The sequence below is a fragment of the Convolutriloba macropyga genome, chromosome 5 (assembly GCF_964194025.1).
Source record: "Convolutriloba macropyga chromosome 5, txConMacr16.3, whole genome shotgun sequence".
Taxonomy (NCBI): Eukaryota; Metazoa; Xenacoelomorpha; order Acoela; family Convolutidae; genus Convolutriloba; species Convolutriloba macropyga.
The window spans coordinates 48,706,842-48,726,008 of record NC_134472.1 but is presented as its reverse complement, the minus strand read 5'-3'; the positions used below and the strand labels follow the sequence as shown (position 1 = coordinate 48,726,008).

The following is a 19,167-nucleotide window of genomic DNA, read 5'->3' as shown; positions in this document are numbered from 1 at the left end:
TGGTTATGTCTTTTTCGCGAAGGTTCGATTTTGAGCAATTTGATTACTTTTTAGGAACTCGCAAAAATTCGCTCTGAAAATCTTACTTTTCTGTGCATAGTCACTCGACTTTTCATCGTCGTATTTCATTGTCTCGGGAAATCTACTAATTTTTTAGGATGAATCGCAAATATTTTTGTTGATCTGAAAATTTTCTACCTCAATTTTTTCCTCAAACTCAGCTAGGTCTTCGACAAAAGTTTTTCGTAGTTGATTTTCTTCTGTCTTCAGTTTTAGAAGTTTCGCCAGACTTGACTTTTTCGAAAATTTTCTCTTTTGTAGTGATAGTTTTCATTAAGTGTGATGTTTTTTTTAACCCAGGTCGGGAGACTTGCCCTAATTTTATTTGTTTTTTGAACGTTTTTTTGCCAAAATATTTTCAAGTCATTTGTACTATTGCTTTACAAGTGCGTCTACGTTACTAAAGCAGTAAGGGTTAAAAGGATTTTCAGCTATGATTGCGTTTAGCGTGTTCCAGCTTACTTTATTGAAAGCATATTTGTCTTTTACGTCAAAGAATGTTTTCATGTGTTAGTTGTCCCACAATTTTACAAGCTTTATTGTCTGAGTTGAATGATCTGTTAAATTCATTCACTTTTGAACGGTTAATTAAGTTGCTGGGATTATTAATGGGGATAATATCTAGTTGATTTTTATCTTTTTGTCTCAGGATTTCCTTGAAATGATGTTTACCCTGGCTCTCGAGCTCTGTGTTCTAGTTGATTTTTATCTTTTTGTCTCAGGATTTCCTTGAAATGATGTTTACCCAGGCCCTCGAGTTCTGTGTCTTCATACTCATCGTTAGAAATTAGATTTTCCCAGATTGTGTTGTCAAAGTTAATGTCCACTGTGACAATTATGGATTTGCAGTTTTCCGTTTTAACATATTGATTCAGTTCATTTGTTAAAGAGATCAATGATTCGGACGGCCATCTGTATGGACTGTTTTTTGGAGGATTGTTTAATTAGCAAGTCAGCATTGAGACATCTTTTGGCTTAACATTGATGACAACGTATTCATTTTCAGAATTCAAAGTAACCCTCTCATGAGGTATGTTACGTACGGCAATGAGGACCCCCCGTGTTTAGTTTTGTGCTGGTCGCTTTTTCTGTCTCTCCTATGAATCGTTTAGTCTTTATGGAAAAGGGCTTCGTCAGTGATATCACTATTGAGCTAGGATTCTGTTAAATAAGCGATATCAAGATCGTTTTCAATTGACACACAATTTGCAAACTTACTTCTCCGTTTGAGATCAATTAGGCTTCGTGCAATATAGGATAAGAATTTCAATTCTGAGTGTAATAGTCATTCTTCTGACTTTGGGGCATTTTTATTTATTTGGGCATTTGTCCATTTTCTGTTGTCTTCTATCTGGATTACGAGATTTCGAATTCTAAGTTTTTTTAGGATTTGTTTCTGTTTTGATCATTTTTCTCCTTGTTTGGAGAATATCGTTTTCGATAGCTTGTTCACTTGGGTTTTTTTTAATTATAAAAACTGGTTTGCCGTAATCTTTCTTTTTTGCAAGCGAGAGTAGAATAAGCCTTTTTCCATAATCACTGTCTATTTTAGCGACCAATGTTCGACTTCTCCTTCATGATATTTGCTTAATCGCTTTAAATCTGTGACATTTCAGGTGACTCTGAGATGTTTTGCGATAGCTTCCACCTCTTTTTAATCGGGTTCGTATCTATCTCTACTATTAGTGAAGACTAGTTCAGGGATGCCTCTTTTGATTTCAATAGCACTTTTAATCCTTTTGAGCTGGTTCCCAACTGATTTTGCTTCACCGATAATTTCTACTCCTTCCTGTTTAAGCTCTCTGATATTTTCGTCAGTCCTCGAGCTAACAATTACATCAAGTATCTGGTCCTTCTTTTTTGTTAGCTCTAGGCACTTTTGGCATATTAAGAGAACATTTTGCATAATACTACTGATGCCAATAATGGCCTCTTGGGACATGCCTGTACGCTTTTTTGTAATGTTTGTAATGTGCATGCTTTCACCACATGCTACGCAATGGAAAATGGCCGACTTTGCTTCAATATTTGTTGAGCTTTTTTTACAGCGTTTGTTAGTTAATTTTTGGTCGCCGTTCATGATTTTGCCTTTTTTCAAAAAAATTAATTTACTTAGCCAATAAATTGTAGAGATAGAGGGACAGATCGTTTTAAATTTTCAGTGTTTGTTGAGACTGCGGATCTTGACGTAAGGAACCTATGGTCAATATTTAAGGTTAATTCAGACTGGAATTACTCACTACAACTTCGAAAACTGTTCAAAATAGGGGTCGATAAAAAACCGTGGATCCTGACGAAAGCAACCTATGGTTTATCTCTACCCCCTGAAAAGATCACAAAGAGCCGCTTTGCCTCGGGCATTCGTATACGTTTGGGTCTACAGTTAGTTCAGCTGAGTAGTTTTTATACAGGACTGTTGTTCGCAGGATAAGTTTAACTCGGCTGAGACCAAAATCGTTTTGGTGAACACTGTCTCAAATCTGCTAAGTGTATCCATGAAAAAGTCCGTTCCGACAGTCCGATAACCCCACAAGGATTCTTGCGACGGTCTTTGTAACGCTCTGTTCACTGCGTGGTCTCTGGTGAACTTGTAGTCCTCACAAGTCTCTTTAAGACGTTCAAGCTCCGATTCCGGGGGATGCGTGGTGGTATGCTGAGTACACATACTCTACTTGCAACGTCGAAAAGGCCGTCTGCCAGGCAGCTGAGTTCCACAGCAACTTCTTCGATTGGGGTGGAGGAGGGAAGGTAATAGTCAGAGATAGAACAATGGGTTTGAATTTACCTGGCTCTGGGAGAAAATTGATTACGTCCTTGATACCTGCACCAGGGAGCTATAGAATAATATTTACGTTGGCGAATTTAAGGTGTTTCAGTTGTGAGTCACCAAAAATTATTGTATAACTATCTGATGTTTTCGTTAAGTGGTGTTCCACACAGGGTTTGTCAAGCAATCAGGCACTGAAACAATAGGCCGGAGGCAGTTTCCGACCTATTTAATAAGTTTAATCATATATATATACATACAAGCACTCCATATATACATACAAGCTTTTCAATGAATAAACGAGAAAATGTCTTCGATGTACACAATAGGCGAGGATTCAATTTCTCTTTTTAATTGCCCTTGAACGGGTGTTTTCGATGTACACAATAGGTGAGGATTCAATTACCTTTGTAATTGCTGCACATTTTTGACTTTTCGAGTACTTTTACGCCCTTGATTTTTGCGGTTTCGAGTGATCTAAAACTCTCTCAATCACAATTTCAAGAAGCTGAACTCAATTGGCGGCAGTTTAATACTAAAAGTCAAATGAAAAGTGCGCCAAAACTGGTGCCGTTTTTCACTTTAAATCTTAATAGTGGTATATGTTAACCTCTAATGTGGTTATTCGAAGCCCACTATTGAACTTCTTAGTCCCATTTAGGGTCTTACTTCCCCACCCCGACTGAAGCAGGCTACAATTGATTAGAGCCCCCACTAGTCGTTCGAGAGCAATTCTTCCGACGTTTAGTCGGTTATGTTAATTTTTTTTCCAAAAATAAAATGTGAATTTCAAGATGCGCATAGTATAGCTTATAGCCTATGCTGCCTTGTCGTGGCACTAGGGTTGACATCCCTTTATTGGTTGGCTTATTTGACCTTCTGTACTTTATTGCAGTTTTTGCAGCTGCACAAAAAGGTCCACGTACAAGAATTGCCTTCAGAGTATTGTTTAGAGAAATTCCAGTATAATTCGTTTAATCGTTTTTTGTTTAAGATTTCAATAGCTAAATTTGTGATTTTAAAGATAATATTTAAAAGCTGACTATATTGCCTCCAAAAATTTTAATCTGCCTTTTTCGTTCTTGTTTGATTTATGTTTATCAGCTCAAATGTCTGGTGTTTGGTTGATCATCACAGTTTTTGTCTTTAACGATCGGAATATTGAGGTTGTTATTTCCTGAGAGAAAAGCAATTAAAAGGAGATTGCGTAGTTCTATATACAAGGAGAGAGGAAGTGAATTGAGTTTTCCAAGCCTCTTCTTGTAATTCAGTTCTTTCTTTGGAACGCGCTCAATCTCTTTCGTTGCCGTTTTATTAGCGAACCAGGCTTGAGTTGCATATGTAACAATTGGTACCACATATCCTGCGTATGCATTGAGTTCTGCGCTTTTTTTTGTGAACACTTTCAGTGCCTTTGAGCACCTTTTTTCGACATTAGGTTTCCAGTTCAGCTTTAGTGCCATTGTAATGCCTACATCTTTCTTGTTTAAACTTATCTTGGGTTTTTCTTGACCTTTGATTGGCAAGATATACCGCCTATTTTCATTTAATGTCATTTTATTTTTTAAACACCATTCTATTTGTTTTATATCGTTTTGCATGTTTTCACTATTCGTTGCAACAAGCTTGAAATCGACTGCATAACCAAAGACTTCACACTTGGTTACTGGTTGAGGAAGATCGTTATCAGAAATTATGAATAGAAACGGACCTAGTAGTGATCCTTGTGGAACACCACTTGTTACCTGCACTGTTTCATAGTTAAAATCTTTAAACTTAACATATTGTTCTCTTTTACTTAAGTGGCTGGCAATAATTTTCAGGAAGTTACCACCTATGCCTAGCATTTAATTTTCTGTAGCACGATGTCTAGCGAAGGCTTTTCTGAAGTCCAGATACAGTTACTAGTTTAAAGTTTGGATAGAATTTCTGTTTTTGTTTCACTTATGTTCACAAGGTTATGTCTTTTTCGCGAAGGTTCGGTTTTGATCAGTTTGGTTACTTTTTAGGAACTCGCACTGTTTTTGTTTCACTTATGTTCACAAGGTTATGTCTTTTTCGCGAAGGTTCGATTTTGATCAATTTGATTATTTTTCATCGTCGTATTTCATTGTCTCGGGAAATCTGCTAATTTTTAGGATGAATCGCAATTATTTTTGTTGATCTGAAAATTTTCTACCTCAAAATTTTTTCCTCAAACTCAGCTAGGTCTTCGACAAAAGTTTTTTGTAGTTGATTTTCTTCTGTCTTCATTTTTAGAATTTTCGCCAGACTTGACTTTTTCGAAAATTTTCTCTTTTGTAGTGATAGTTTTCATTAAGTGTGATGTTTTTTAACCCAGGTCGGGAGACTTGCCCTAATTTTATTTGATTTTGAACGTTTTTTTGCCAAAATATTTTCAAGTCATTTGTACTATTGCTTTACAAGTGCGTCTACGTTACTTTAAGTAGCTGGCAATAATTTTTAAGAAGTTACCGCCTATGCATAGCACTCCAATTTTCTCTAGCACGGTCATGTGGAACGGTACCGAAGGCTTTTTTGAAGTCCAGATACAAAACGAAGAGTTCTTCTTCATTACCATCAAATTTGTTGTAAAGATGATTTAGACACAACAACATCTGCGTTATCACCGACCTGTGTCTTCGAAAACAATGCTATGCATTGTGTAGTGTCGTTTTTACAAGGTCATTTAGTCCGTTGATTCTAACTTTTTGGAAAACTTTTGATGTATTGCTGAGAAGGCTTATAGGTCTTTATTGCTTCACCTCTGCTCTGTCTTCAGGGGAAAGACTGGAATAACTTACCTATTTTCCAAAACGAGAGAAAATAACCTTTTGATAGCGAAGCCTTAAACACCACCCTCAGTAAGGATTTTGAGAGCTGGCAGGTTTTTGAGCACAAGATTACCTATGTTGTCCGGGCCACATGCTTTACAAGTTAAAAGTTTGGATAGTATTTCTAAAATTTTTGTTTCACTTTTCACATGGTTATGTTAGTATTTCTAAAATTTTTGTTTCACTTTTGTTCATATGGTTATGTCTTTTTCGCGAAGGTTCGATTTTGAGCAATTTGATTACTTTTTAGGAACTCGCAAAAATTCTCTCTGAAAATCTTACTTTTCTGTGCATAGTCACTCGACTTTTCATCGTCGTATTTCATTGTCTCGGGAAATTTACTAATTTTTAGGATGAATCGCAAATATTTTCGTAGATCTGAAAATTTTCTACCTCAAAATCGTTTTCTCCTTCGTTGCCGTTTTGTTAGCGAACCAGGCTTGATTTGCATATGTATTAATTGGTACCACATATCCTGCGTACGCATTGAGTTCTGCGCTTTTCTACCTCAAAATTTTTTCAAACTCAGCTTGGTCTTCGACTAAAATTTTTCGTAGTTGATTTTCTTCTGTCTTCAGTTTTAGAAGTCTCGCCAGACTTGACTTTTTCGAAGTTTTCCTCTTTTATAGAGTTATAGTTTTCATTAAGTGTGATTTTTTTAACCCAGGTCGGGATAGTTGCCCTAAGTTGACTTGTTTTTTGAAAATATTTTTTTGGAAAATATTTTCAAGCCATTTGTACCATTGCTTTACAAGTGCGTCTACGTTACTGTAGCAGTAAGGGTTAAAAGGATTTTCAGCTATGATTGCGTTTAGCGTGTTCCAACCTACTTTATTGAAAGCATATTTTTGTCTTTTACATCAAAGAATATTTTCATGTGTTAGTTGTCGAACTATTTTACAAGCTTTATGATCTGAATTGAATGATCTGTTAAATTCATTCACTTTTGAACGGTTAATTAAGTTGCTGGGATTATTAATGACAATATATAGTTGATTTTATCTCAGGATTTCCTTGAAATGATGTTTACCCAGGCTCTCCGAGTTCTGTGTTTTAATACTCATCGTTAGAAATTAGAGTTTCCCAGATTGTGTTGTCAAAGTTAATGTCCACTGTGATAATTATGGAGTTGCAGTTTTCCGTTTTAACATATTGATTCAGTTCATTTGTTAAGGAGATCAATGATTCGGACGACCATGTGTATGGACTGTTTTTTGGAGGGTTGTTTAAGCAGCATATCAGCATTGAGACATCTTTTGGCTGAACATTGATGACAATGTATTCATTTTCAGAATTCAAAGTAACCCTCATGAGGTGTTACGCACGGCAATGAGGACTCCCCTGTGTTTAGTTTTGCGCTTGTCGCTTTTTTTGTCTCTCCTATGAATCGTATAGTCTTCAAGGAAAAGGGCTTTGTCCGTGATATCACTAGTGAGCTAGGTTTCTGTTAAGCAAGTGATATCAAGATCGTTTTCAATTGACACACAATTTGCAAACTTTACTCTCCGTTTGAGATCAATTAGGCTTCGTACAAAATAGGATAAGATTTGCAATTCTGAGTGTAATAGTTATTCGCTTGAATTTGGGGCATTTTCATTTGTTTGGACATCTGTCCATTTTCTGTTGTCTTCTATCTGGATTACGAGATTTCGAATTCTAAGTTTTTTTTATAGGATTTTTTCCTGTTTCGATCCTTTTTTTCCTTGTTTGGAGAATATCGTTTTCGATAACTTGTTCACTTGGATTTTTTAAGTATAAAAACTGGTTTGCCGTAATCTTTCATTTTTGCAAGCGAGAATAGAATAAGCCTTTTTGCATAGTCACTGTCTATTTTAGCGACCAAGGTTCGACATTTTCCTTCCCGATATTTGCCTAATCGCTTTAAAACTGTGACATTGCTGGTGACTATGAGATATTTCGCTCTAGCTTCTACCTCTTTTAAATCGGGTTCGTATCTATCTCTACTATTAGCGGAGACTAGTTCAGGGATGCTTCTTTTGATTTCAATAGCACTTTTAATCCTTTTGAGCTGGTTCCCAACTGATTTTGCTTCACCGATAATTTCTACTCCTTCCTGTTTAAGCTCTCTGATATTTTCGTCAGTCCTCGAGATAACAATTACATCAAATATCTTGTCCTTCTTTTTTAGCTCTAGGCACTTTTGTCATATTAAGAGAACATTTTGCATAATACTACTGATGCCAATAATGGCCTCGTGGGACATGCCAGTACGTTTTTTTATAAGGTGCATGCTTTCACCGCGTGCTACGCAATGGAAAATGGTCGACTTTGCTTCAATATTTTTTGTGAAATTTTACAGCGTTTGTTAATTATTTTTTGGTCGCAACTCACGATGTTGCCTTTTTTTTAACAAAAAAATAATTTACTTAGACAAGAGATTGTTGAGATAGAAGGATAGATCGTTTTAAGTTTTCAGTGTTTGTCGAGACCGTGGATCCTGACGTAAGGAACCTATGGTCAGTATTTAAGATTAATTCAGACTGGAATTACCACTAGAACTTCGAAAACTTTTCAAAATAGGGATCGATAAAAACCGTGGATCCTGACGAAAGGAACCTATGGTTTATCTATACCCTCTATTTATCTATACCCTCTGCAGTCTCCGACCTATTTAATAAGTTTATTCATTTTTACATACAAGAACTCCATATATACATACAAGCCTTTCAATGAATAAACGAGAAAATATTTGCGTAATATGATGGAACATCTAAAACTTATGCTCAATATTTGTCTAATGCAATGAAACTTTGGGTTGGTTCTATGGTTACGTTCAGTGTCTATGGTTTAATAAAGAGGTAAGAAATTAGACTTCTTTAATGGTATTGACATAAGAATTCCCCCTTTGTTGCTCATGCAGCTGCTATTTCAATAAAATGTGCCAAGTGGTTCAAGGTGATAATTAATGCCTTTTCATTCCGATTTTTTCGACCTCACCTTCATGGTGGTATCTGCTAAAAAATGTGTAGTAAATTTTGTTAAGCCTCACGTTTATAGCACAAAGGGCAGTTGTATCACTAAAACATCTGACCTGGTTATTTAGCAATTTGTTTTTCGAAGTATAAACTAATAATTGGTGTAGAATAATTAATCAGTGTCACAGCAACCCTTTGAGAACAGAAGCTCTTGGCTTTTTAGCACTCCAAGTTTGATCGACATTGACTGGTTATGTTCTAAGTTGCTCCTGCACGCAATTTGATGCAATTTTCTTGTCATGTGTTTCTCTTTCCGACTCGAAGATGAGTATTGCTATACTTCAGGGTCTTGTCTTAGCTGAAGATAACGTGTTCTCGACATTAACTTTAAAATGTTGCCATCTACTTTCGCACACGAAGGCAATATGTAAAACTGAATCAGTGTAAGTCAGAAACTAAACTCTACGGATAACAAGTGCGGTACCTCAGGGATCTTTATTGAGTCATTTTTTGTTCCTCGTCTTGGTTAACGATTTACCCACGCAATTGTCCAAATGTGAAATTTTTGGTTATGCAGACAACTTTAAGCTTGTTGCAACAAACAGAGAAAACATGCACGACATAAACCAAATAGAGATTTCGTGCTTGGCAATAAAATCAGGCTAAAAGGAAATAAATGCTAGCTCTTATTCAAAATTAAAGAAACTAAACAAAAATTTGAACAACGATTTTTTACAGTAGCAAAGTAAACAATAATACTTCACAATAGAACCCAAATTAAACTGGAAACCGAATGTTGAAAAAAGGTGCTCGAAGGCACTAAATGCGTTACATTTCTTAGAAAACACGTAGGCGTATACAAAACTAAATGCCAAACTTATATTGTATGTAGGATTTGTGATCCCAATTGTTACATATGCAACCCAAGCCAGAGTTTGAACGATTGCTATGGCTTGGATCCTCAGTAAATGGGAATATAGCAACAAGAAATGGCCTGATAAACTCAACCTGCTACCCCTCTCACTTTTTAGATTACACATTCTACTTCTGATTGCGTTTCTAACAGGAAAATATAATGTCAATATAACAATCAGTTGAAACCAGAAGTGCGGTTAACAACCAAATATCAGACAATATGAGCTAATAAAAACCAAACAAGAAGGAAAGAAGCAGATAAAAATTTCTGGAGATGTTTTTGACAACTGCTGAATATTAATTGTAAAAGGACAATAGAAAGCGTTAACCAGAAATGTTTAACTGATTTATACTAGATGTACTTCTCTAGGCAGTTCGCTGAATTAGATTATTGTACTTGGTTTATTTTATGCTACTGCATTTCAATACAGAACGTCAAATATATGCATTTTTGGTCAAATTAAGTTGTTGGAAAACTAGACCGTTATGTCACGGACTATGTAACTCGAGAAAAATTACTGGAACCTGATAGCAATTCTTCTCACTTAAGACAAGGAAAGATTAATTTTTCCTAATTTTTGTTTTTTTTATTTGTCTTATGTTTTCACGTCAATTAGTTAAAGGTTTTTAAAAAGATTTTTTAAAAAGTTTGAAAAGTTTTTGTTGGAAAGTTTAAAAGGTTAAAAGTTTTGTTAATTAGACAGATTTCTTGAATTACTGAACAGAAAACTATCTCTTGCAGTTAATTTTGGGATCTATACAAGTGGAAGTAAAAAACTAATTTGAGAAAAAGGAACGAAGAAATTTAAGCAGAGCACAGCGTCCTTCTTAACCGATATTTTGTTATTTTTTAAATAAATTCGCCAATTGATTGCATTTCGAGCGAACAATCAAATTACCGAGTTCATCAGCGTGAATTAACTGATTCACATAAATACTTTAGCTTTTCGGTTGCAAAAAACTTGTTTCAAAAAACTTGTATTATACTATTTTTTATATGTCGCGTGAATATTGAAAAGAAAAATTTTCGCGTCCATTAATTTAAGTTGTTTTAAATTGAGAAATTGTCTCACTAAGGGACACGTGAATAAACTAAGTTGAAATAAAGTTCTAACCAAAAAGACAAAACTTGACATAATCTTCTTCAGAACTCTTGATAATATCTTGTTCTTTGTTGATTTTTTTGAGAAATTTTGAACTGGATCTAGAATCAAATTAAATCTCTAATCATGATCTGTACTTTTTTCAGCTGTCTGAGATATTTTGATTGAGAAAACAGAACATCTATTCGTGAATGTGATTTCAACTTGTTAATTTCTCTTCTTTTCTTAAGCCAATCGTTTTTAGTCTCTTATTTCTGAGCTATTTCTAGCTTGTAAACGGATCGCAACAATTTTTCGCAAAAAATGCGTTTCAGCTAATTTTTCACAACCGATTGCTTTTTAATTGCTCTTGAAAGAAGTTCATAGCAATTATTGTAAACGCGTGTCTTTTTTATGCAAAATTTTCGCTTGACAATTTTGACTTTTCGAGTGACTTTTACGCCCTGACTTTTTGCGTTTCGCTTAATGTAAAATTCGCTCTCAATCACAATTTCAAGCAACTGAACTCAATTGGCGGCAATTTAATAATAAAAGTCAAATTAAACTGGTGTCATTTTTTACTTAGTGGTTTTACCTAGTGGTATATGTTAACCTCTAATGTGGTTATTTGAAGCCCACTATTGAACTTCTTAGTCCCGTTTAGGCTCCCCCTCCCTCCCTCCCCCCCCCCCCCGGAATGAAGCAGGCTGCAATTGATTAGAGCTCCCACTGGTCGTTCGAGCAATTCTTCCGACGTTTAGTCGGTTATGTTGTTAAAGTTGCGGTGAAAAGCCTTTTTACTTCACAAAATAATTGACAATGCATGTATTTCAATATCGGTATAATTATATCAAAATGTTGGCCCTGAGTTTTATTATTTTTTTATATTATTTTGTTTTGACTTTGCAAAGATTTGTATAAGGCAATATAGTTTTGGTTAATTTTGGGGGTCCATTCTGTTTCCGCTCCCAGCTTAGTGGGCATATAATGTTTATGCCTCGATGGAGTAAAAATTTTATTTTTACATAGTAACGTGCTAAATAACAGCGCCTAATTTCTAACTGGTGGGCATAAAAATACGGGGAGGGGGTTGGGAGATTTCCCTGGTATTCACGAGGTGACAAAGCACATGATATCTACCGGTGCTATATTGTTTTGCTACATTTTTGATCGACCGTTTTTACAATTGGATTGACTTGTGCCATTCAATTTTCTATTGCTTGAGCTATAAATTGAGATCTAATCAGTTTCGACCCCTGGCTTGTGGGCAGTTAATTTTAACGTGCTGCCTGTTTAAACAAGTAATGTGATATATAGCAACACCACATAATTTGCAAGGGGGGAGGGTCATAAAAACACTATTGGTAAACAGAATTGAGCTTTAAATGAAAAGTGCGTCAATTTTTTTTTTAAAAAAACGCATTTGAAGCCTCGAAGTATCTTTCAACCCCCTTCGACTGATGTAGCGTACAATAGAATCGAGCACCTGCTGGTCATTTGATAGCAATTCGTCCGACGCTTGTCGGTTGTTTCCTTTTAATGTTTTGATTCCGTTGATATGCTAATTCAATCCAAGCATACATTTTCGTTTCTGCTGGATAGAGCGCTCATATCTGTTGTTGTGTTCAATGATATCTTGATATCTTGTTTTCAAGATATTATCCTGATATCTTGTTCTGAGAAAATGGCATGCAGGCGTCTGTCTGTGGTTAAGGTGTAAGGTTTCTAATATTTAATGCAGTTTTGTTTTGCTGATTTGAAGTCGTGTTAATAATATTGTGATTTGTGCAGAGTCATTTCATTCTGGGAACTTAGAGTTTTAACATCGTAATGGTGAAAATTTAATTCACAGGATATACAGCTTCAACGCTAAATAATCATTGTTCTGATTCTAGCTTGTTTTTCGGGCATTTTCGCCGCTGTAATAAAATGAAGGCAATATGGATGTCCAAAAAGGAGTAACGGGTCTATATTTGCTAACGGGCATTAGAGTACTGTCAAAATGTCTCAAATGCATATCAAAGTTGATTAGAATTCTGAAGATGATTTCAATTTCACTATCTTTATTTGGAGCTTGAATTGTTCGCCTCACATATCTGCTACGAATAATAGACACTGTTTAGTGGAGTTAATGTAAATTCCATGAGCACATGATATTGCGGAGTCGCCATCATGAACATTAAAGTTATCTTAAGGGTCTCAAGTGAGTTGCCGAAAACCGGGTCACAATTCGCATTTTTGCTGTCGGTTAGTTGTACCCTATGGTACCAAAAAGCTACGTATACCTAAAATTGCCAAATACATAAAAGAAGTTATCACAGAAAATGACATTAAATTAGAATAGTGAGCGAGTTGCATCATTTAGAAGAGATGTTCAGAAGTATTCGTCAGACTCTACACAAAGTAAGGTTTCACACACTACGTATGTGCGTATGTACTGTATGTACGTATGATCGCTAAGCTTCCGTTTAAGCTAAAACTGAGCTATAATAAAATTTGTTGCTTGCGTTCTTAGCTGTCACCGAATTTGTGAACTTGTGGCTGTGGCATCTAACAGAATTACAATTTGTTTTTCAGCAGACATTATCGTTGAGTAAACACTGGGTTGTTGTGCTAAATATCTATTTAACTTAGGGATTGTAAGGTCTTAAAAGAAATGATGGGGCTTTCGATGTCTACATTGAGTTTACAGACACCTACTCAGATGTTTGTTTTAAATCAGAGTTAAAGTTTCTGCGTGGTCTACTGAAAATACTGCTGTAGAAACATTTGCTTTAACCAGTTCACTCAGTTAGTCTAGTTTTGTGTATTTCCAGGGAATACGACTTCTGAGCAGTTGAGAGCATGGCTGTCTCAGTTCGCAGTATACCTGGTAGTGTTGTTTGTGGAGAAGCTGTCAATAGCCCTCTTCATGATTCCTCACTTCTGGCACAAGGTACACCAACAATGAAAACATGTTCCTCCCTCACTGCCGTAATTTTCAATTAATAATTTTGGAGACAGTTTTTTTGCACGACTGCCTTTCCTCGGTTTAGGGTTTTAAAATTTACCTGGCCTGAGAAAATAAAGTTAATTTGATGCTTTTATTTCGGTCAACGTTTTTGTTAAGAGACATCACTTGACAGGTTCAGGCCAATTTAAATGTCTCTGATGCGCTGCATGTGTGACATTTGTCCAGCGTTTAAAAATCAAATCTATTAGATTAGCCCCTTCACTTTAAAAAATAGTGTGACAAATTGCACTAGTTCAATGTAAGCAGAAAGTTAGGGCTATGCAACCCTTGAGAGTTCTATGCGGCAAATGGGGGCATATTTACACCTTAACAGTTGCGTCAATTATTTGCTGCGGCTTTTGCCCCCATAGCAACTGTCAGAAAAGCAGAAACGTGCTTCCGCTTGGGCATGGCAGACTAAACGGAGGTGAAATTCTATTTTTTCCGCTGGGAAAAGGGAGAAAATTGGTGGTAGCAATTATTCCACGGTTCATGCTGCATTAGCTTCTCTGCTGATGCCTTTATAGGTTATCAGCATCGTAGAATTTATTATACTAATGCGAAGGGCGTAGAAGAAAAGATGCCGGGTTGCACTCTTCGTCAATATCCGTGCTGTGTAACTTTTTGAACAGATCTAATTTCGCAAAATTGCGAGAGCTAAGATATTTTGTTTAATTTGCACTTAAAAATTGAAAACAATTTCATGTGTTCATGGTCGGCATACGTAAGCGTTATTGTAACTCTGATCAGATATCTTATAAAATCCAACAAGAGTGCGCATGATTTGCAATGTACATTTATCTTGTTAATCAAATGCAATCTATGTGGCGCTGTAAAATTCTAAATTAATTTTTGGTGTGTTCAGATTCGTGACTTGATCCTGCTGCCATTCTCGGGGTCTCCAGAGATAGAGTTGATAGTGACAATGCTTATCATTCCATTCACCGTCAATGTAAGTGCCTGTTCCATTATTGTGTCCACACTTGACTAGGTAATGCATTGGTGCGTAACAAAGATTGCTGACCCGTCATGGAAGTATCTGTAAACTAATGCAGCTTAAGATTTTTATCGAAAATACCAGTCGAAATTTGTCTTATGTTTGTTTGCGGCGCAGTTATACATTAAATTAGAACTGAAAAGAAGATGTAAGTAACCAGGCCGAAATTCATTAGAGTTTTGGTCGATTTTTGTGCATGCGCATTGAGATTCTTGGATTCTGCAAAAGGATTTGGTATTACCCAAATACCTGGGTAAACACGGATTCCTTGCTCCAAAAAGTCATGAAAAGAATGATTCGTTTAAAATCAATTGTTCGGCCAAAAATGGCCAATTTTGACGACTCCTACTTCAGCTAGATACTGTTTAAAAGGACTATAAAACATTATATTTCAAATTTCTAGGATTAGTCAACTAATCATTACTTTTAAGGGAGCGGCTGAAATAAAGTTTATTTATCCTTGCTAGTTCCCAATTTTCACGCGATCCTTGTCTCATTTTTGGTAACTGCCGTCAGCCTCTCAGTGGCTATTATTAAGGCGCTCTCCTTATTTTTAATCCAAGAATTGGATTGCATCAGTGCGCTGTCTTTAAGATCTGTTTGCACTTTTTCGGCCTTAATGAAAAGTTAAATTGGAGTTGTGATTCTAATCACACGAAGTAGCAAGAGGAGTGAAAAGCGAATAATTTTAAAGCATGAAGTGTTTTCAAACTCCGTTTTAAATTGAACTGAGAAATTGGTATTAAAACAGAGTTTTGGTTTTTGAGAGCAAATTTAATCAAGAATAGAAACGGCATAAACCCTTCAATTCCGTTTTTTGATGCCCGCTACTTGAACCTTGTTGCAATAAGTCTCAGTTACCATCTCTAATGCTTATTGACATTGATACTAGCCCCTCATTTTCTTTTAATCCCAATAGGCATCATGGGAATCAATGGCGGTTGTTGTTGGGCAATCTGCTGGGTTTTTTTATTCGGTCTGTTTTTGTAGTTCATTTAGTAGTTCTGCTACTTAGTCTAATTACTGATAACTACGTCTTGAGGCATATTGGAATTGATTTGAAATGAAACTGTTTATTTTAACGATTTTGACTCTATAAATTTTCAAAAAAATTGTAGCGATTTCTTGATTTCTCCAGTTTTATAGTTCTCTTTATTATATTACGGTCTCTTTATTCAGAGCTCCAAGTGGCTATCTAGTATCGAGTCAATTTTGGAGTCACTTGAAGGTTTTTATTCGCTTCTAACTGTTTTCATTTTTTTGTATGTGTGTTTTTTGATGTCCCGTCACTTAGTCTCATCAATGTTAGTTATCTTAGGCATATTTGAGTTTATCTAATCATTTCTTTGCAAAAGTTGCGGTTTCAACTACTTCGACACCAGTTTTCAAAAATTTTCGGTGTTTTTTTGCAAATTCTTGTGGATATTTCTTTTGTTTTTTGACCTTGTATAACTAATGACAAGCTTCTAGGAGCTCCAATGAGTTGTATTTGACTTTTTTGTGTAGTCGTTTTACGTCATATCGAACAGTTTTCGTGATTCTGACTGAAGTTATTTCCAAAAAAATTAGTGATTTTGTTGGATTTCGGCAGTTTCCGTTTTTTTGTTCTGAAGTTTCAATGAATAATGGTTTCTTTGACCATTTAATCTTCAACATTCTAAAAAATGGAAAATTTTTAGAGTTTTCCTGCCACTCGTTTCATGAATGACAGGTCTCACTTGGCCTCTATTGAGGCAGGCATCATTGAATCCAAGGGTCTGAAAATATTGCTCATGATTTTATTGGATTTGAAGATTTCAAAAATTTGTGAACTTCTGGTTGTTACCCGAAATTTGTTGTTGTTACTTGGTCCCTGAACTGTTTTCATAAATTGTAAATGTTTTCGACTGATGGTTATTGAGGTAGATGTTTAAGGTTTCAATTTTAGTTGCGTATTTCAATGACGAGGACGCCACGTATGTTCAATGACATTTGTAAAAATTGGTTTTGATTTTTTATTGTCCTTTTGACTTTCTATGGGTTTTTACAAAGTTGGTGTTTACTTATCGCAACTCCCATTGTGTAAGGTTTTTTTGGCGTTGCAGTTGTTGGACATTAACTTATTGTAGTAGACGGCTTCATACAAGATTTATGTGTCATCAGCTGCTGTTCTCTGAAGATACTAATAGTGTTGTATTAGATGATCTCACACATTTTTTCTTGACTTTGATCTGTCAAACCGAACAAATATGTAAGGCCCATTGAGTTTCATTATAGGCCCTTAGCTGGCTGTAGTAGTCAAGAACTTGAGTGCTGAAACTCGGGGCAGCTCTAAATTCAAGGTAAAACGGTCATTTTGAATCAAAATGGGGAATTTTTTCACGTTTTTGTGAATTTTGAGTTTTTGTTTGATTAGTCTCAAATTTACGTTTGTCAAAACTTAAACACGCAAAATAATACTAATTTTCTTCAAGTTTTTCACAATTTTTAAGTTTTTCAACCTGAGTCAACTAAAACTTTAGTGCTTTAAGAGGGGTTAATAAACGGTTTCCAGTGAGAAAGAAATGGTTTTGAAGATATTAAAATTACGAATTTTGGCGACTTTTCAATGGAATTAACGATATCTTTCAACTTCTGACAATTTTTGCTATTTTCCAAGATGTTATGTCTTCAGAGGCCAGTGAAACTCCTAGGGTTTGATAATAGGCTTCTGTATAGTTTAATTTTTCTATCTATACACGCAGTCTGATTTCTGCTATTCTGCAAGCTAGTTGTTCTGTATCTGTAGTTTGTAGCCAGAAAAAAAGAACCGATTTCAAGACATTAGTATGCAGTATTAGACCAGTTCGCTATTAATTCGTTTAAGTTTCGGATTTTGTCGTTTTCAATTTTTCTGAGCTCAAGTCGTTGAAAAACTTTATCTGTGCTTGGTGCAATAATTTGAGAATTTAAGTTCTTGCTTTTTTATGCAATTTTTGGTCGGTCTTTTTTATGCAATTTTTCGCTTGATCGATTTTTCGTCTCACGCTTTTGACTTTTCGTCCTCAAAAACGGGATAAATAGGTAGCGTCCAGCGGGCATTAAGTGCTCTTAGAGCCTTTCAGCTCGGTTTCAGCTCCAACTAATTCGGAGGCTTATACTTATGGTGTGAAGCGGTTTCTTGAAATTCTGAAGTTTTTGAAAATTTTTGTGGGTTTTTACGTTTCTCCGGCCTCAAGAGCCGAGAAACCTCCTCTAGGGTTGGACAATAGGTTTCCGTATAGTTTCTAAATGGAATGTATTTCAAGATTTCAACACCACGAATTTTAGCATTTTTTTTACAAAATTTTTTCAATTTTTTTTGACATTTATTGTCATTGTTCAGGTTTTTCAGCCTAACAGAAAATCTTCGTAAGGGTTTGATAATAAGTTACTGGAAAATGTTTCTGGGCCATAGATTAGTTTTCAACTTCTGTTATCCCAAATTTAGCAGTTTTTTTTATACAGCCTGCAGTTTTTCAAGTTTTTTGAATTTCTCCTGCAGTTTTAGGTTTCTCCAGCCTCGAGAGCCACATAACCTCCTCTAGGGTTTGATTATAGGTTACTGTATAGCTTCTAGATGTAATGGAATGTTCAAGATTTTTATATCAGCAATTTGTAAAAAAGTATTTGCAATCTTTTCAAGTTTTTTGTTCTTTTGAGTTTTTTATCGTTTTTTCCGACACCAGGGACCTCCTCCAAGGTTGGTTGATAAGCTGTCGCCTAGTTTCTAGAGTTAATGGAATGGTTAAAAATATTTTAATAGCTTTAGCAATCTTTTGATAAAGTTTAATTTTTCAAATTTTCGGAAAATTATTATCATGTTCTGGTATCAGTTTATGGATCAGTTATGGATCTTCATGAGCCAGTTAAACTATTCAGAACTTGAAATAGTGATGCTTGATAGTCTCTTGAGATAATGAAATGATTTCATATCAGTTTTTTATTTGATTTAATTACTAACAAGGCTAGAAAACTAAAAGTTGCAGAGTCGAATCAAGCTAAAGCTAGCCTCACTAAACCGTGGCTAGATACTGACGAAGTCAACCGCTCCCCGGTCGTTTGAGAGCAATTCGCCCGACGTTAGTCGGTTATGTTTCATTTTTCAAGTCTATTTCCTCTTATATATCAAGCAAGTTTTTTCATATCTGCTCAATTTTTTGCTCTTTTTCGCCTGTTAATAAAGGTCCTGGTATTCAGCAATAGTCGAAATCAACACCCTGATCATCAAAGTATCTTCTTGGAGTTTTCTGTCTCTCATTTTGTTAAACCATGTTCGGCTGGCAATATTCAATTGGTCTGCTGGTCAGGTACAGTAGTTTTAAGTTCTTCACTCATTTTTTTGGATTATATTTCAGGAGTTGTCCTGCTATAATTCTTGTTCGCGTAGCCTTTTTGGTTTTACAGCACTTTAACATTTGACTTCTGACTTACCTTCTTTAATTTTCAACTGAATGCAAATTAGAATTTAAGCAGCAAATATGGTCATGATCAAAAAGTGAAATAAAAAAAGGGGGTAAACCCATAACGCCCGGGCAGGAAAACTTGATGTTTAAAGGCTTAGTGTATTAAATTATCCAAGTTCCT

General features: G+C 35.6%; 1 protein-coding gene across 1 annotated transcript in view; it reads left to right on the top strand.

Annotated features, from left to right (window-relative positions):
• The window catches only part of LOC142339438 (store-operated calcium entry regulator STIMATE-like), a 432,078-nt gene that overhangs the window by 408,273 nt on the left and 4,638 nt on the right, over positions 1–19,167 (top strand). Inside the window, exons 6-7 of the mRNA XM_075389470.1 lie at positions 13,411–13,529; positions 14,452–14,538. Coding sequence (XP_075245585.1) covers positions 13,411–13,529; positions 14,452–14,538 — 206 coding nt within the window. The remainder of the gene's footprint in view (positions 1–13,410; positions 13,530–14,451; positions 14,539–19,167) is intronic.